General features: G+C 39.9%; 1 protein-coding gene across 1 annotated transcript in view; it reads left to right on the plus strand.

The window, feature by feature from the left end:
* hmcn1 (hemicentin 1) overlaps positions 1–20,926 on the plus strand; it is a 610,612-nt gene that overhangs the window by 520,394 nt on the left and 69,292 nt on the right. Inside the window, exons 86-88 of the mRNA XM_060830300.1 lie at positions 1,518–1,599; positions 9,835–10,104; positions 12,049–12,219. Of these exons, the coding sequence (XP_060686283.1) occupies positions 1,518–1,599; positions 9,835–10,104; positions 12,049–12,219 (523 nt within the window). The remainder of the gene's footprint in view (positions 1–1,517; positions 1,600–9,834; positions 10,105–12,048; positions 12,220–20,926) is intronic.

Here is a 20,926-nt window from a genome sequence, read left to right on the forward strand (position 1 = left end):
CTTTCTGCAGTGGAGAATTCCATAGGCTCACCACTCTCTGGGGAGAAGAAATTTCTTTTAAATGGCTTATTCCTTATCCTTAGATTGTGACTCTGGTTCTAGACTCCCCAGTCATCGGGAACATCTTCCCTGCATTTACCCTGTCTAGTCCTAAAAAAAATTGTACATCTCTGAGATTGCCCCCATATTTCTCAAAACTCGAGTGAATATAATCCTAACAAATCCAGTCCCTCTTCATACTGCCATCCCAGTAATCAGTCTGGTAAACCATTGTTGGACTTTCTCCATATACAGAACATTCTTCATTAGCTAAGAAGACCAAAACTGCACACAATACTCAGGTGTAGTCTCACCAAAGCGCTATACAATTGCAGTAAGACTTTGCTGCTCTTGTACTCAGATCTCAATTAATGTACATGAACATTTAGGTCTTGTAGTACAAATTCTCCAATCAATGATGATCATATTGAATGGTGAAGCAGGGTTGAAAGGCACACTACTATTTTCTATGCTTCTATATCGCCTTCCTTTGTGAGAGGTTTCTGGAGTGCCTACAGATGGGAAAGATGCTCCTTCATCATAAGCAGCTTCATTCATTTTGGTGAGGACTACTCTGGTATTGGTAAACATTGTGAAAGTGTACCTTTTCTCCAATCTATCACCATTCAGATGATCATCTGACTTCCTGTTTTTGTTACCAAACTGGACAATCTCTCATTCATCCACATTATGCTTCATTTGCCATATTTTGGCACTCACTCGACTTGTCCAAATCTCACTAAAGCAACTCTGCATTCTCCTTACACTTTACCCTTCCACTCAGCTTTGTGTTGTCTGCAAACTTGGGGATAATGCATTTAGTTCTCTTGTCTGTATCATTAATAAATATATTGTGAATAGCTGTGGGCCAAATACTGATCCTTGTGGTATCACTGCCTCCCACTCCAAACAAGATCTGTTTATTCCTGTTCTTTATTTCCTGTCTGCCAACCAATTCTCTATACATCAGTATACTACCCCTTATCCTATGTACTTTAATTTGAAATGCTAATCTTGTTTGTGGGACTTTATCAAAGGCCTTCTAAAAGTCTAAGTAAACCATATCCACTGACACCATCCCTCTCAACTCCACTAGATACATTATCTCAAAATTCCCGTGGATTTGTCAAGCCAGAAAATGGTTGGTTTCCATCAGGACAGTAATTTAGATACTTTACAAAATTAAATTATTCCTAGCATTTGAAAATTACTACGGGATGCCATTTAGCCAGAACATTTTTTTTCTCTTAGACATTTTGTTTAGCCAGAAAATTAAATTGTTGATTGGCATTGAATTCTTTCCAAAGATCTTTCCAAATATGTTAATCTGATGTGCTTGGTACAATTGCTACAAGATTCACTTTGAGATCTAAAGGGCAATATTTATGTAGGACATTTAAACACTGCAAACCTGAATGTGTATTTGAAATTCTTAAATCTGGACTTACTCTGTTTTGTAACTTTCTATTCCATCCTAGAATGAAGATGCAGGGGACTATAAGTGTATTGCTACCAATGATGCTGGTGTGGTTGAACGCAGTGTAACCCTAACTCTGCAAAGTAAGTCTACGTTATTGCATTTACATAAAAGCAATTTTTAATGAAAACACTAATAAATGCAAAATAAGCTATAGTTTTTTAACCACAATGAGGGAATTTTCTTAAATGGACATTGCAATATTTTAATTACAGTGCTTCACTAAATCAGGTGATTAATCTTAAATCAGTCTGAGCCACAGTGGATATCATGTGTAGGATATATTTCATTCGTGAATGGTCTTTGAAGGTTGACTCATACCTATTTATGTCCAACAGATGATATTGTTTTCTTCTGGATCTTTTCAGACATATCCAAATGCCTCCATAAGACTTTCACAATCCTGTTACAGAAAATTCAAATTATTATCATGGATTTCAAGCAAACCTTTAATCTCCCTTTATATTGAACTAATGCTCAAGTCTCCTATAGCCTCATCAATAACTATGGATCCAAAGTGACACTGAATCAGTATTCAACACTATGCTCTGCAGTCACAAACTGACCAGTCAATTTATATAGGGCCTTTCTATTTAGTCCAAGACCAACCATGTTCAGCTGCATCATCAATTACTTTTCCTCTACCATACAGTCTAAAGTGGGAATGTTGACCAGTGCCTGCAGTGTTCAGCATCTTGATTCCTCAGATACTGAAGCAGTCCACATCCAAATTAGCAACACCTGGACAACATCCAGGCTTGGATTGAAAAGTGGCAAGTAACATTCATGCCACACAACTGCCAGGTAATGACCATCTCCAACAAAAGGCAAGCTTATCATCGCCCCTTGATATTCAATGGCACTCCCATCACTGAATCCCCATTATCAGCATCCTGAGGGTTACCAACAAGCAGAAACTGGCTGGACTAGCAATGTATGTACAGTGGCTACAAGAGCAGGTCAGAAATTTGGAATACCACAGTGTGTAACTCAGCTCCTGACCACCCTCCCAAAGCCTTGTCCACTGTCTGAAAGGTACAAGTAAAGAATGTAATGGAATATTCCACACTTGCCTGGATAAGTCAATTCCAACAGCAATCATGAAGCTTGGCAGCATCCAGGAGAAAACAGCACCACATCTATAAACATCCACTCCCTAAACAATCAATGCTCAGTACCAGCTCTATATACCATACATAAGATGCACTGTAGAAATTCACCAAGGCCCTTTAGACTGCATCTTCCAAACCCTCGACCACTTCAATCTAGAAGGACAAGGGCAGCAAAGTCATGGGAACACCACCATTTGAGAGTTCCCCTCCAAACCACTCACCATCCAGATTTGGAAATGAAACATCATTTCTTCAGTGTGGTCAAGTCAAAATCCTGGAATTCCCTACTTCGAGTATTGTGGATCTACCTGCAACACATGGACTGCAGCAGTTTAAGAAGGTAGCTCACCACTACCTTCTTGAGGGCAAGTAGGCATGGGCAATAAATACTGGCCTAGCCTGCGATGGCCATGTCCCATGAGTGAATAAAAATAAATATAAATGTGAACATAGCATTTTATAATGATAAAGGTACCACAGAAGACAAGACACCAGGCACTAAGTTTTGCACCTGAAATCAAGTTTTAAATGTGGATCTGTGTGTCCTACAGTAATGTGTATTTGTTGCAAGATAGGTGTAAATTTTCTGATTGCTAGCTGTTGCTTAACATAAATTATTTTCATTTCTGAATCTATCTAAGCCAACTTAGCCCTCAGCTTTCTTCACTTCAATTTAAAACAGTAGTTTCAGGATTAACTAAATCACTTTCAGATTCCATATAAAATTTTATCATCCCATGGTGACGTGGCAAACCTTTTTCTGAAACCTGGCAGTCAGCCTTAAAGCTTGTCATCCCTTTACTTGTAAAAGGTTTTGTTATGTTATAAATTGGTCTTGAATTGTGTAAAGCTGAAGCATTTTGACAAGTTTCCATCCAAGTGGCTGATGTTTCCTGTTAACTGCTGCTGCAAACACCTAGCTGGTGGTGATTTCCACTCTGGCCCCAGACTGGCGGGATGCCCATGCTAAAGTAAAACATTGCCTGAAGGTATCTACACACCTAACACCACCTGGTTCCTTTAAAGAGAAAAAGGCTTTGTGCCATAACTTTCTTCTGGCTCTCTTTTCTGTTGTTTCCTCTGCTCCTAAATTCTTCCAATAATTTTCACAACCTCCATCCCACAAGGACGAGCAGAATTTCTTCACTTTATATTACTTTGTAAAGACATCTTTCACTGTTGTGGCTAAAAGCCCAGTAATCTTTGTTAATTTTATTGACAATTTATCATCAAGATCTTTTCATTGTTTAGGATGTATACTGAGCCTGGAACAGAGTCTTTAAAGACCAATAGGAGGAGTGGAAATATAGCAGGCAGCAAAAATGATGGGCAGGCTGTCAGTGGAATGAATGATGGGGAACCTGAGAGCGCTGGAGGTCTGATGCAACCTAGGCTCAAATTAAAACTAAAGTCCCATTCGTCCAGCCAAATGCAGTCTGTAACAATTTGTTCACATGAAATATAATATAAAGGTAACAATTAAAATATTTTTTCACGTCAAATATATTGAGATGGTAGAGACTCCAGCAGCATAAGGCCAGAGGAAGGGGTTGCAAGGGAATTACCTGATGGTCAATTCTTGCAATGGCCTAGAGATTCAAAGCAGTTTCTTTCAAAATGTTTGTTTATGACAGGTCCATGTATTGTGCCTCTATTGAGGCACTGCTTGCTCTATAAGAAGTAGGAGCAGCAATAAGCAGTTCAGCCCCTTGAACCTGCTCTGCTATTTTATAATTATATTTATATATTTATTTTATATTTATCTTTATATATTATTTTCATATTTTATATTTTATTTATTTTCCAGCCTCCTGCTCACTCTCCATAATCCTTTAGCCCATTACTAACAAAAGATTTGTCTCTATCCTTAAACTTATTCAGTGTCCTTCACACACTCTGGTAGTGAATTCCACAGGTTCTGGACACTTTGAGAGGTAATTCTCCATATCTCTGTTTTGAATATGCCACTACTTACCCAAAAATTATGATCTCTCATTCTAGATTGCCCACAACTGGAAACTCTATGTCCACATTGTCAAGCCCCTTTAGCATTTTATATACTTCAAATAGATGTCCCCTCGCTCTTATAAACTCTTAAGAACTAAGGCCTAAACTGCTCAATTAATCCACATAAGAGAAACTTTTCTTCAGTGGAATTAATCTAATGGACCTTCTATGAACTGCCTTTGGTGCAATAACATCAAGTAAGGAGAGCAAAACAGCACACAATGCTCCAGTTGCAGTCCCACTAATGCCTTGAACTGTTGCAAGACCAATTTCCTACTTTTATACTCCATTCCTTTAGCAATTAATGCCATAATTCATTTGCCTTCCTTATTACTTTCTGTATCTGTATATTGAACTTTCTGCAAATCATGCACGAGGACACCTATACCCTTTGCACTGAAGCGCTTACTTTGACAGCTGCATTTTATCCATGGCAAAGAAACCAAAGGGTAGTTGTTAGATAACAAGGACAAACTGCTGATGACTCCACTGTGCAGCCTAAGCATATGTTTGAAGGATGCTACCTGATCACTGTGGAGAAGCCATACAATACTTCTCAGATGTGTCAAAAATTGTATTGTCTTCTACATATTGCACAACCTTACCGTGTTGAAGGACGAGCCCTTGTCACTAATTACATGGCAAGCAGCTCAGAAGGAGGAGCACAAAAAGGAGAAGGTCCTTTTCCACCCAGGCTGTCAGTGGAAATTTCAAACTACTTCAATACCAGTGATTTCAATCCCAATTACCTCATCACCAAGTCTTGCACTTTGCCTGTCCTTATCATGAACTATCACAGCGTTTACTTGACCACAATGCAAAATTAAAAGCATACATTTTTCAACCTAATTTATCAATGAATTTATAAATGAAATCATGAAAACAAAGAAGTCCACTAATCATCCTTGTGCACTTGCTTAGTTATTGTTCTTCATGTCACAGAAAAAGGCCCTTTGGTCCATTGATTCTGTGCCTGTTGAAAACAACTGTCTAACTATTCGAATCCCACTTTCCAGCATTTGGCCTATAGCCTTGTGTATCTTAGCATCACAAGTATACGTCTAAATATTACTTAAATGTTGAGGGTTTCTGCCTGTTACACCCTTACAGGTAGTGAGTTCCAGATAGTTACCATCTTCTGAGTGAGAATAGTTTTCCTTGCATCCTTTTTATTCCTCCTACCTTTTACCTTAAATCTATGTGTTACCCCCCCCCCCCAAAACAATCATTAATCCCTCCACAAAAGAGGGATTCCTGTCTACGTCCCTCTTAATTTTATACATCTCAGTCATGTCTTCCCTCAGTCGCCTCTGCTCTAAGGAAAACAACCCCAGTTTATCCAATCTCTCTTCATAGTTAAAACTCTCCAGCTCAGGCAGCATTCTAGTAAATCTCCTCTGCACCTTCTCCAGTGCTATCTTTTCCCTCCTATAATGTGGATTCTGTTTGTGGCTCACGCAACTTTTGATGCAGCTCCAGCATATCTCTCTGGCTCTTAAACTCTGTGCCACTGCTTAAAGGCAGATATCCCACATGTCTTCTTAACCACTTCATCCACCTACCCCACTACCTGAATGGATTGGTGGATTTGCAGACCAAGGTCCCTCTGATCCTCGGTCTTCCCAGGTTTCCACCATTCATCATATATTCCCTTCCCTTATTTGTCCTGCCCAAGTATATCATCTTGCACTTATCCCAATTGAATTCCATTTGTGATTCTCAACCTATCTGACCAGTCTTCCTCCTGTATGTTCTAATACTTTTCTACATTATCAATCTATTTTACTTCTACTTTTTATTTTCTCTTTTTGGGTTTTGTTTCTGCTCAGAAGCTTTATTTACTTTCAACTTCAGCTTTTAAAAAGAAAAAGGGTTCTGTTTTTCCACTTTGTTTTGCTCCTTCACCTAGGTGTTAACAGCTTTATAATCTCTCAATTACAGTTGAAACCAGTTTGCTAACCAGACAATAATTTTATGTAATTTTAAAAAAGATACATAGAACATAGAAAAATACGGCGCAGTACAGGCCCTCTGGCCCTCGATGTTATGCCAATCCAAGCCCACCTAACCTACACTAGCCCACTATCCTCCATATGTCGATCCAATGCCCGTTTAAATGCCCATAAAGTGGGAGAGTCCACCACTACTACTGGCAGGGCATTCCATGAACTCACGACTCGCTGAGTAAAGAATCTACCCCTAACATCTGTCCTATACCTACCACCCGTTAATTTAAAGCTATGCCCCCTCGTAAAAGCTGACTCCATATGTGGAAAAAGGTTCTCATGGTCAACCCTATCTAAACCCCTAATCATCTTGTACACCTCTATTAAGTCACCCCTAAACCTTCTTTTCTCCAATGAAAACAGCCCCAAGTGCCTCAGCCTTTCCTCATACGATCTTCCTACCATACCAGGCAACATCCTGGTAAACCTCCTCTGCACCCGTTCCAGTGCCTCCACATCCTTCCTATAGTATGGCGACCAAAACTGCACACAATACTCCAGATGCGGCCGCACCAGAGTCTTATACAACTGCAACATGACTTCAGGACTCCAGAACTCAATTCCTCTACCAATAAAAGCCAGTACACCATATGAATTCTTCACAGCACTATTTACCTGGGTGGCAACTTTCAGAGATCTGTGTACATGGACACCAAGATCCCTCTGCTCATCCACACTACCAAGTATCCGACCATTAGCCAATACCCCATCTTCTTGTTACTCTTACCAAAGTGAATCACTTCACACTTACCTACATTGAATTCCATTTGCCACCTTTCTGCCCAGCTCTGCAGCTTATCTATATCCCGCTGTAACCTACCACATCCTTCCTCACTGTCAACAACTCCACCAACTTTCGTATCATCCGCAAACTTGCTCACCCAACCTTCTAGCCCCTCCTCCAGGTCATTTATAAAAATGACAAACAGCAATGGTCCCAAAACAGATCCTTGCAGAACACCACTAGTAACTGCACTCCAAGATGAACCTTTACCATCAATTACTACCCTCTGTCTTCTTCTAGCCAGCCAATTCCTAATCCAAACCTCCAACTCACCCTCAATGCCATACCTCCGTATTTTTTGCAGTAGCCTACCATGGGGAACCTTATCAAATGCCTTACTAAAATCCATATACACCACATCTACCGCTTTACCCTCGTCCACCTCCTTAGTCACCTTCTCAAAGAATTCAATAAGGTTTGTGAGGCACGACCTGCCCTTCACAAAACCATGCTGACTATCCTTGATCACATTATTCTTATCCAGATGTTCATAAATCCTATCCCTTACAATTCTCTCTAAGACTTTGCCCACAACAGAAGTGAGACTCACCAGCCTATGGTTACTAGGGTTATCCCTACTCCCCTTCTTGAACATGGGAACCACATTTGCTATCCTCCAGTCTTCTGGCACTATTCCTGTAGACAACGAGGACATAAAAATCAAAGCCAATGGCTCTGCAATCTCCTCCCTTGCTTCCCAGAGAATCCTAGGATAAATTCCATCAGGCCCAGGGGGCTTATCTATTTTCACCCTTTCCAGAATTTCCAACACCTCTTCCCTACATACCTCAAAGCCATCCATTCTAATTAATTGTGACTCAATATTCACATCGGCAACAATGTCCTGTTCCTGAGTGAATACTGATGAAAAGTATTCATTCAGTGTCTCCCCAATCTCTTCAGCCTTTACTGAGATAAAGTTTTGTAGTCAGGGCTTGCATTAGTCACAAGCTTAATAGTAATATATGGTTAGATTATAGGAATAGCTGGGTGAATGGATGGAAGATTGCTCAAATTATAATATGCTAATTATCTTTAGAGCCAGTCATGTTAACTATTGCTGGGATTCTTATTTTATCGTTGCCATTACTTTGTGAGATCCTGGGAAACATAGACCATTTTCTAAAGCTTCCTTTAATGAAGGTAGACATAGACAACAAAACTCATCATTACTTGCAAAGTTCCAGCACAACATTCATCTGTGGAAAAGGATCTTTGAAGCCTAGGATCTCAAACCTTACACTAAGGTCGTGGTTACCGGGCAACAGTGATTCCCGTGCTCCTATATGCTTTGGAGACTTGGATAATGTAAAGCGGGTCCCTGCAAGCAATGGAACAATACAACATGTGGTATCTTCACAAGATTCTCTGAATCTAGTGAAAGAAAGAAGGTCCAGCAGCAGTGTTCTCTCCCAAGCCAACATGCCTAGTTATAAAGTACTAATCACTCAAAGACAGTTCTGCTAGGTAGGCCATGTCATCTGTATAGCTAACACCAGACTCTCACAATAACTGCCTTAGTCAGAACTAGGTTGCTGTTGGTGATTTCCAGGACAACAGAAATTTTCTTGATGTTCTCAAAGCATCCCCAAAGAGGTCAAGCATCCCAGCAAACCCATGGAAGACCCTGGCCTGTGATTGATCAAAATGGAAAAGATTCATTCAGGAAGGAATAAAGCATATTGAGAGATACTATCAGGAACACATAATGTAAAAATGGCCAACTCATTAAGCATATTGCAGAGACTGCAGATCACACATTGGATTTACTGGTCATCTCAGAAGCCATTTAACTGCAGTATAAGAAAATCAACCTCAATCCAGCGGGACTGCTGAGGAAGATGACTTCATAATATTGTAAAGAATGCATTCCTTGAAATCTTATCCACAGGTTGTGACTTCACATCTATTTGATGACCACTGTCCAGCATTGCCATCAGTTATGACATGCCAAATATTCTATATGAATACAGAAAGCACGTAACAGAGCTAATTTGGAACTGGCACAATAACTCTGAATCATAATTTTTTTTAACACACCCTGTTTCATGAATCATGATTAGCAGCAATACTGATTTAAAACAAATACTCCCCTCTATGAAATTATATCTGTGCTTTTGTCTTCAAAGTGCATTAATTGGAACATCTCCATACATACTCTCTTTAGTGTCTGCTCCAAAACACTAAAAAACAAATTTGTTGAGATTCACTATATCAACTCCCCTAACATCTGTGTCTTTAACACAACTTCAGAGTATAGAGTTAATGCATAGCAGACTTTTTTTAAAACTTGAAGGTATCTTATATTAAAAAATGTTAAGCTCATTCCCACAGGCTTCTCAATTTCTTTTAAATGAGAAATCATTGCGGTCTTTCTTTCTATTTTTATATTATTGCTCTTCTCACTAGGTTCACCAGTGTTTACAGTCGAACCCATGGATACTGTCATTGATGCTGGTGCCATAGTGATGCTAAACTGTCAAGCAGTTGGAGAGCCACTACCAACTGTTGAGTGGTCCCGTCAAGGTCAGCCACTGATTGAAAATGAAAGGATCACAATCTTATCTAACAATTCACTGCGGCTTACTGCTGTGAAGAAGGAGGACACGTCAGAGTATGAGTGTGTGGCCAGGAATCTCATGGGTTCAGCGCTTGTCAAAATCACCCTGACCGTACAAGGTGTGTGCAGATTCTCATCCATGCTTCCACTAATATAAAGAATTTTTTTACTGGCTTATATAAAAATTATCAGATGACTCCGTATACCAACATACTAGAAAGCAGAAGGTACAAAAATTACTATGTTCCACCATCTGAGTCAAAGAAATGGGATCACATACTGTCTAATGTATTTTCTGTAAAGATATAGAGAAGGATGAAAAACCAGAATCTGTCCTAAAACTGGGTCCTGAGCTTTAATTTATCTAAATTAGTAAGCCACAAAGTCTTTGAGTTGCGTCCACAAGCAGTTTGTTCACCCATCTCCAAAAATGCATTTTGGTCACTATTAACTCATAAGGTAGAAAAAGGGAAGCCAGAAAATGTAATATACCTGGCGATCTAAAAGACATTTAGTAAGTTACAAAGTTAAAAATCACCTCACACCAGGTTATAGTCCAACAGGTTTAATTGGAAGCACTGACGTTTGGAACACTGCTCCTTCCTCAAGTAGTTGTGAAGTGTAAGGTTGTAAGACACAGAATTTATAGCAGAAGTTTACAGTGTCATGTGACTGAAATTATATTGAAAAAGACCTGAATTGTTTGTTAAGTCTGTCATCTGTTAGAATGACCATGTTGGTTTCAGTTCTTTCATATGTAAATCGCTGAATTTTTTTAAATGTTACATTCTCAAGTGAACTTGAAGTCATTCTAAGTTCCTTTGTGCATCTACATTGTCCAACCTATTACCATTTAAGAGATACTCTGCATCTTTGTTCCTCTTATCAAAGTGGATAACCTCACATTTTCCACATTGTATTACATCTGCTATGTTCTTGCCTGTCTGTCTGAATCCTCCCGAAGCCATTTTATATCTTTCTCACAACCTACATTTTCCCCCTTAGCTTTGTATCATCTGCAAATTTGGAAATATTACATTTTGTCCCCACCCCCTATCACTGATATTTATTTTGAACAGCTGGGCTCAAAGTACTGATCTTATTAGTACCCACTGGCCAGTACTTATCAACACAAACATGATCTATTTATTCCAACTCTTTTGTTAGCAGATCATTAATCCATGCACCTTGTCTCTCATCCCTTCTGCTTCAATTTTCCAAACCAGCCTCCTATGGGGGACTTTATCAAAAGTCTTGTGAAGTTCCAACAGTACTCTTCCATGACGCTCCTTTATTAATTTTGTGAGTAACATCTCAAGAGAACACCACCAACTTGTCCAAAACAGTTTTCCATTCACTATGCATGTTGACTGCTCAATCAGATCATTATGATTGAAGTGTCTATTTATCAGATCCCTTATAATAGAGAAAATGTGAGAATCTATCTCTGGTGTAAGACTAACGAATCTGAAGTCCTCTGTTTTCTCTCTCGCTGCTTCTTAAATAGTGGGGTATTATTTGTGACCTTTGAATCTGCGAGAATCATTCCATTACTTTGTGTTGAGTAGCTGAGTCAATTGGACCATACTATTCAGATGATTGAAAGATGATCTCATTGAAACACAAGTGACTCTGATGAAGCTTGACGAGGGTCAATTATTTAGGTTAGAAATTGGGAGAAAGTTTATCACTTAGTGGATTGTGAATATTTGGAATGCTTTATCCCAGAGAAGTATGTGAATTTTACTGAAGATATTCCGTGTTGGAATAAATAAGTATTTGATCTCAGGCAATTGAGGAGCAGTTGTAAAAGTGGAGCTGAGACAGAAGGTGCTCTGATTAGCTGGGCAAGTAGCAGATCGGGCTCAAAGGGCTGTATAATCTACTCCTACTCCTTATATTCTTATCACAAGCCAAGAATTGAACTCATTCACCAGTTAAAAAAATAATTATTTTAGCTACAATTGCTATAAATCTTTATGGCAGCTTTTTCAATTTGTTTGATGTTGCAGATTAGAGGTAGAGGAATTGATTATGTATATTATTACTCATGTTTCTTTTAGTGCATGGTGGATTTTCTGAATGGTTACAGTGGGATCCATGTAGCATTACCTGTGGACAAGGAATGCAGAAACGACTGCGACTTTGTAATAATCCAATGCCTGCAAATGGAGGACGCCATTGTGAAGGCACTGATTCAGAAACACGCAGGTGTCAATCTAAACCTTGCCCAGGTAAATTTCTACTTTACAATCTAATGTTACTTAATGCCTCAAAGTTTTTAGTAGGTTATGTTTTAGGTTATGTTTAAGGTTCATTGACTGCACACTGAAAATGCAATTGAAATGACATATAAGAACAATGGAGTTCTTGTGTTGAATACAGAAACATAGAAAATTGGTGGAATAGGCCATTTGGCCCTTTTGAGTTTGCTCTGCAATTCTGTGTGATCTTGGCTGATCATCCAACTCCATATCCTTCTTCCACTTTCTACCCATTCCCTTTGAACCCTCCAGCCCTAAGAACTGTATCTAATTCCTTGAAAGCATTCAATGTTTTGGCTTCAACCATTTTTGGTACCGAGAATCCCACAGGCTCACCACTCTGGGTGAAGACATTTCTCCTCACCTCAGTCTCAAATAGCCAACTCCATATTCTTAAATGGTGACCCCATGACTGTGTTACTATTACTGAATTTGTAATTCAGAATCCAGGGTTTTGTTCTGAAGACGAGTCCTAACTCCCATGGCAGATGGTAAAATATGAATTCAACAAAAATCTGGAATAAAAACTAGCCTAAAAGCAACCATGTACCAGGTGTCAATTGTTGCTTAAAACCCTTCAGGTTGACATATGTACTTTCAGAAAGTAAATCAGCAATCCTTATCTGTTCTGCTGTACATGTGACACCAGACCCACAGCAAAGTGGTTGACTCTCAGTTGGCCTCTGGGCAATTAAAGATTAGTAATAAATACAGCCTAGCCACTGATACCCACATCCTATGAACAAATCAAAATAATAAAAAAACAGAATATCACCACACAATAAAATATTTGCATTTTAGAATACAATCACATCAAACATGTGACAATTCCCCAATAAAATTAAATGCAGTAACAGTATGCACATTTAGTAAAAAAAAACTGGATAAAAGCAAATTACTGCAGATGCTGGAACCTGAAACCAAAAGAGAAAATGCTGGAAAATCTCAGCAGGTCTGACAGTTTTGACAAAGGGTCAGTTAGCTGTTTTCTCTCCTTACAGATGCTGCCAGACCTGCTGAGATTTTCCAACATTTTCTCTTTTGGGTGCACATTTAGTAGTTTTAATGACTAAGTATAACAATTGGAATACGTTAATCATCATTAACAGAGTCTCAGAAAGCTTCTGTCTCAGCTTTCAAAAGACAACCTCATTGAAAAGAAACAATGCTACTGAGGAAGACCGTATTCCCTATCAATATATAACGGTACAACATAGATGTGACAATGTCAACAAATCATAGAGCCATAAAGATGTACAGCATTGAAACAGACCATTTGGTCCAACATGTCCATGCCGAGCAGATATCCCAACCCAATCTAGTCTCACCTGCCAGCACCCGGCCCATATCCTCCAAACCCTTCCTATTCACACACCTGTCCAAATGCCTCTTAAATGTTGCAGTTGTATCAGCCTCCACCACATCCTCTGGCAGCTCATTCCATACACGTACCACTCTCTGCGTGAAAACGTTGCCCCTTAGGTCTCTTTTATATCTTTCCCCTCTCACCCTAAACCTATGCCCTCTAGTTCTGGACTCCCCAACCCCAGGGAAAAGACTTTGTCTATTTATCCTATCAATGCCCCTCATAATTTTGTAAACCTCTATAAGATCACCCCTCAGCCTCCGATGCTACAGGGAAAACAAACATCTCAACTCCTGTACTCAATATTCTGACCAATAAAGGAAAGCATACCAAACGCCTTCTTCACTATCCTATCTACTTGCGATTCCACTTTCAAGGAGCTATGAACCTGCACTCCAAGGTCTCTTTGTTCAGCAACACTTCCTAGGACCTTACCATTAAGTGTATAAGTCCTGCTAAGATTTGCTTTCCCAAAATGCAGCACCTCGCATTTATCTGAATTAAACTCCATCTGCCACTCCTCAGCCCATTGGCCCATCTGGTCCAGATCCTGTTGTAATCTGAGGTAATCCTCTTCACTGTCAACTACACCTTCAATTTTGGTGTCATCTGTAAACTTACTAACTGTACCTCTTAAGCTCGCATCCAAATCATTTATGTAAATGACAAAAAATAGAGGACCCAGCACCGATCCTTGTGGCACTCCACTGGTCACAGGCCTCCAGTCTGAAAAACAACCCTCCACCACCACTCTCTGTCTTCTATCTTTGAGCCAGTTCTGTATCCAAATGGCTAGTACTCCCTGTATTCCATGAGATCTAACCTTGCTAATCAGTCTCCCATGGGGAACCTTGTCAAACACCTTACTGAAGTCCATATAGATCACATCTACTGCTCTGCCCTCATCAATCTTCTTTGTTACTTCTTCAAAAAATGCAATCAAGTTTGTGAGACATGATTTCCCAAGCACAAAGCCATGTTGACTATCCCTAATCAGTCCTCACCTTTCCAAATACATGTACATCCTGTCCCTCAGGATTCCCTCCAACAACTTGCCCACAACTGAGGTCAGGCTCACCGGTCTATAGTTCCCTGGCTTGTCTTTACCGCTCTTCTTAAACAGTGAAAAATACAACAGTCTAATGACTTTGTCATCTCCTAATAACTGAGTTACTACTTTTAAAATTTAAAATGTATCCATGTACTATCTGGTTGTTATGTAATATTTGAAAACATTGCAGAAGGACAAATTGAAAACATATTCTTGGCTGAGTAATAATATTTCAAGTCAGGTTGCCACTGTACTCCCATGTTCACAATACAAAATGCTATCTTGTGGTCACTGGCATTAAAAAGGGCAACATAACTTAAATGTGGAGGTGGGACTGAGGTGGACAAGATCAGAAGTCACATGACACCAGGTTATAGTCCAACTGGCTGCTTTCGGATCACTGCTCCTTCGTCAGGTGAAGTACAAACTGAGGTGCACAGCCAGTGGTTTTGATCTCTGAAGGTAAAGTTGTCATAGTGCCAGAGGACCATACAAACTGCTTTATCATTAGAGAGAGACAACAGATGGCCCAAGGGTTACCTCGCCTCAGACAAGGGGCAAGATTGAGAAGGTAGGAATCACGAAAGAGGTATTTGACCCTCTGAGTCTGCGCCAGCCCCTCCAACGAGCATCCCATCCAGACACAATCCCGCAACTTATCCCCATAACCCTGTATTTCCCAATGGCTAATCCATCTAGCTTGCACAACCCTGGACATTACAGGGCAATTTAGCATAGCCAATCCACCTAACCTGCACATCTTTGAACTGGGGAGGGAAAATGGAGGAGACAGTGGAAACCCACGCAGACATAGGGTGAATATGGAAACTCCACACAGACAGTCACTCAAGGCTGGAATCAAACTCGGATTGCTGGTACTGTGAAACAGCAGTGCTGACACTGAGCCATCATACCACCTGTACCACAGGATCTCCGATCCACATCAGTACCAAAGATGTGGGTAGAAAGAGCAATGTTATCATGTGTTCAAAATTCAGGAAGCCAGGAAGGAAGCTAATAATCAGGACTTCAAAGGTAAGCACTCTTTGAAAAATTCTAGGATAGAACAAGTGAATACATGACTGGAGAGATGCTGCAGAACAGACAGGTTGCACCTGAACAGAACCAGGACATATTTCTTGCAGGATAATCTGCAAATGCTACTGTGGATGGTTTGAACTAACTTGGCAAGGGTGTAGGAACCAGCTGTTAGAGTGGAATTCCAAGGTATATAGAGAATGGGAGGAACAGATAGCACTCTAGTAGGAAATAGAAGAGCAAGATTTTAGGTGGGGTCAGAGTAAGAGGAAATGAAATCAAGTCAAAATTGGAGTTACTGTGCATCTATGTAATACATGCAGTATTGTGAATAAGATTAGTTAGTTTCAGGTGTAAATGGCAACATAGCTAGTCCAATTATAAGTTTGAGGGTAATATAAAGATTGGTGGAGTTGTGGATAGTAAGGAGGATTGTCAGAGGAGACAGCAGGATATGGATCAGTTGGAAATATGGGCAGAAAAATGGCAGATAGAGTTTAATCTGGATAAATGTGAGGTGATGCATTTTGAAAGGTCAAATACAGGTGGAAATTATACAGTGAATGGTAGAACCCTTCAAGGCACTCATATGCAGGGGGATCTGGGTCTGCAGGTTCATAGATCACTGAAGATGGCAGCGGAGGTAGGTATGGTTGTAAAAATGGCCTATGGTTGCTAGCCTTCATTGGAAGAGGGTTTGAGTGTAAGAATAAGTAAGTAATGCTGCAGCTTTATCAAACATTAGTTATTCCATACTTGGAATATTGCATACGGTTTTGGTGGTCACACTACCAAATGGATGTGGATGCTTTGGAGAGCAAACAGAAAAGGTTTGCCTGGATGTTGCCTAGTTAGGGGGAATTTAACTTTGAAGAAAGTTTGGATAGACTGAGTTTGTTTTCACTGGAATGCAGGAGGTTGAGGGTTAACCTGATAGAAGCACAGAAACAATTTAAAGCTATGTCCCCTCATGCTAACATCACCATCTGAGGAAAAAGGCTCTCATTGTCCATTCTATCTTGTTATCTGATTATCTTATATGTCTCAATTAAGTCACTGCTCAACCTCCTTCTCTCTAACAAAAACAGGCTCAAGTCCCTCAACCTTTCCTCATAATAACTTCCCTCTATACCAGACGACATCCCTGTAAATCTCCCCTGAACCCTTTCCAAAGCTTCCAAGTCATTCCTATAAAGCGGTGACCAGAACTGAATGCAGTACTCCAGGTGCAGCTGCACCAGAGTTTTGTACAGCTGTAACATGACTTTACAGCTCCAAAACTCAGTCCCTCTAACAATAAAAGCTAACACACCGTATGCCGCCTTAACAGCCCTATCAATCTAGTGGTAGCTTTCAGGGATCTATCTATGTAAGCTTATAAAGATTGTGAATAGCATGGATAGATTGGAAAGTATGAGACTTTTTCCCAGGGTGGAGAGGTCAATTACTGGAGGACACAGGTTCAAGGTGCGGGGTGGTTGGGGTAAGTTTAAAAGAGCAGTGCAAGGTGACTTTTTCACAAGGGGTGGTGAGTACCCAGAACAATCTGCCAGAGGAGATGATAGAAGCAGACACAATAACAGTATTTAAGGAATACCTAGACGAATGCATGAATAGGATGGGAGTAGAGGGATATGGATCCTGTAAGTGAAGATAGTTTTAGTTTTAGTATGGAAGGGAAAAATGTGTTGGCACAGGCCTTAAGGGCCAAAGTTCCTGTGCTGTACTGTTCTTTGTTGTAACCAATCATGGTGATAAAAGACCTGAATCAATGAAAAGGGTGGGACTGGTTTCTAACTATTCATGGATGCAAAGCATTCAGGAAATTTGAAAGATTTGAAAGAAGGAAAAGAGATGGTCTTGAATACAAAGAACATTACAATGTTAGAAGAGAGAGGTTCCCATGGGGGTCAAACATAGAATTTATTTGACTAGAGCTAAGAAGCAAAACAGTTAACAGTATATTGCTTGGTGCATTCTATCAGCCACCAACTAATGGGAAAGATGTAGAGGAAAAATCTTGCAAGAAAAATCAGAGATGCAAGAATTATAGGATAGTTATAATGGGAGACTTTAATTATTCTAGTATAGACTGGCATAGTGACAGTGTAAAGGACAGAGAGGTGCAGGAATTCCTAAAGAGTGTTCAACAGAGTTTTCTACATTGTCTTTCTAGAACAAGAAAGGAGACACTGCTGGACCTGATTCTTGGGTTTGAAGTTGGCCATTTGTCTCTGAGGAAGCATTAGGGTGACAGTGATTATTCACTTAGATTGGATATGCAAAAGTAGAAGAAACAACCTAAAGAAAGAATAATTAAGTTTAGGAGAACAGCTGTTAATGGGTTGAGAACAGATCTAGCTGTGATAAATTGAATTTAATGATCAGTAGGCACATCTGTAATTGAACAATGACTGCATTCAAAGAGGAGATAATTCAGTTAAGTTCAAAGTACATTCCAATTACGTTGAAAAGTAGGACAAACAAACAAATCCCAAGCTCCTTGCATGATGAAAGCAATACAATAATAAGAAGCAGAAAAAGAGTGTTTATGATAGATGCACGGTGAATAATACAATTGAAAATCAAGCACAATGCACAAAGTTCAGAGTGGGATTAAAAACAATTAATGAGGAAGCAAATAAAAAGCATATGAAGAAACTGGCAGTTGATGTAAAAAGGAATCCAAATTCTTCCAAAGCATTTGAATACTAAAAGGGCGATTGAAAAGAGTGGACCCAATTAGGACCTAAAAGAGGGTTTACATACAGAGGAAAGGATCACAGCCAAGGTATTAAATGAGCATCTTGCATTGTTTTAAACAAGGAAACAGATGGGTCCCCAAGAGAAGGTATTTGACAGACTTTGTGCGTTTAAAATTGATATGGAGAATGTATTAGATTGGGTGGCTCTACTTAATATTAATAGGTCTGGTCGAGAGCATCAAGTTCCGAGAAGTGATGGTCTCAAACAATCTGGCCTGGTCCACCCACGTTGATGCTACAATCATGAAAGCACAACAATACCCCTACTTCCTCAGGAGGCTAAGGAAATTCAACATGTCTATAAACACTCTTAACAATTTTTATAGATACAGCATGCCCAGGACGGTAAGAAACTACAGAGAGTTGTGAATATAGCCCAGTCCAATATGCAAACCAACCTTCCGTCCATTGACTCCATCTATACTTCCAGCTGCTTTGGGAAGGCAGACACTTTAACCAAAGACCCCCCCCTACCCAGTTATAATCTCTTCCAACCTCTAGCATCGGGCAGAGATATGTCAGCTTAAACACACGTACTAACTGATTCAAGAACAGGTTTTTCCCTGCTGTTATCAGACTTTTGAATGAATCCATCTAAGATCTCCAAACATAGACTGGAACTGCCATAGTGTTAAGGGTTTAGATAGAGAGGAAAATTTTCTGATTCAGTATGTGGATGTACCTACTAGAAAAGGTGCAAAACCTGACCTACTCTTGGGAAATAAGGAAGGGCAGGTGACTGAGGTATCAGTAGTAGCACTTTGGGACCAGTTACCATAATTCTATTAGTTTGAAAATAGTGATGGAAAAGGATAGACCGGATCTAAAAGTTGAAGTTCTAAATTGTAGAAAGGCCAATTTTGACAGTATTAGGCAAGAACTTTCAAAAGCTGATTGAGGGCAGATGTTCGCAGGTAAACGGACAGCTAGAAAATATGAAGCCTTCAGAAATGAGATAATGAGTATGCAGAAACAGTATATTCCTGTCAGGGTGAAAGGAGATGCTGGTAGATGAAGGGAATGCTGGATGACTAAAGACATTGAGGGTTTGGTTAAGAAAAAGAACAAAGCATATGTCAGGTATAGACAGGATAGATCAAGTGAATCCTTAGAAGAGTATAAAGGCAGTAGGAGTGTACTTAAGAGGGAAATCAGGAGGGCAAAAAGGGGACATGAGATAGCTTTGGCAAATAGAATTAAGGAGAATCCAAAGGGTTTTTACAAATGGATTAAGGCCAAAGAGGTAACTAGGGAGAGGATAGAGCCCTTCAAAGGTCAGTAAGGCGGCCTTTGTGTGGAGCCACAGTAGATGGGAAAGATATTAAACGAGTATTTTGCATCAATGTTTACTGTGGAAAAGGGCAAGGAAGATATAGAATGCAGAGAAATAGATGGTGACATCTTGAAAAATGTCCACATTACAGAGGAGGAAGTGCTGAAACTCATAAAGGTGAATAAATCCCCAGGACCCAATCAAGTGTGCCCTAGAACACTGTGGCAAGATAGGGAAGTGATTGCTGGCCCTCTCGCTGAGATATTTGTAACATCGATAGTTACAGGTGAGGTGCCGGAAGACTGGCGGTTGGCTAATGTGGTGCTGCTATTTAAGAAAGGTCGTAAGGTGGTAACTATAGACCAGTGAGCCTGACGTCAGTGGTGGGCAAGTTGTTGGAGAGAATCCTGAGGGACAGGATATACATGTCTTTGGAAAGGCAAGGACTGATTAGGGATAGTCAACATGGCTTTGTGTGTCAGAAATCATGTTTCGCAAACTTGATTAAGTTTTTTGAAGAAGTAACAAAGAGGATTGATAAGGGTAGAGTGTTAGACGTGATCTATATGGACTTCAGTAAAGCGTTTGACAGGGTTACCCATGGGAGACTGATTAGCAAGGTTAGATCTCATTGAATACAGGGAGAACTAGCCATTTGGAAACAGAACTGGCTCAAAGGTAGAAGACAAAAGGGTGGTGGTGGAGGGTTGTTTTTCAGACTGGAGGCCTGTGACCAGTGGAGTGTCACAAGGATCGGTGCTGGGTCCACTACTTTACATCCAACTCATTTATATAAATGATGAAAACGTAGGAGGTATAGTTAGTAAGTTTGCAGATGACACCAAAATTGGAGGTATAGTGGACAGCGAAGAAGGTTATCTCGGACTACAAAAGAATCTTGATCAGATGGGCCAATAGGCTGAAAAGTGGCAGATGGATCTTAATTTATATAAATGCAAGGTGCTGATTTTGGGAAAGCAAATCTTAGCAGGACTTATACATTTGATGGTAAGGTCCTTGGGAGTGTTACTGAACAAAGAGACCTTGGAGTGCAGGTTCATAGCTTCTTGAAAGTGGAGTTGCAGATAGATAGGATAATGAAGAAGGCATTTGGTAAGCTTTCTTTTATTGGTCAGAGTATTGAGTAGAGGAGTTGGGAGGTCACGTTGCGACTGTACAGGACA

Source organism: Hemiscyllium ocellatum, chromosome 9 (genome assembly GCF_020745735.1).
Source record: "Hemiscyllium ocellatum isolate sHemOce1 chromosome 9, sHemOce1.pat.X.cur, whole genome shotgun sequence".
In the NCBI taxonomy this organism is placed as follows: Eukaryota; Metazoa; Chordata; class Chondrichthyes; order Orectolobiformes; family Hemiscylliidae; genus Hemiscyllium; species Hemiscyllium ocellatum.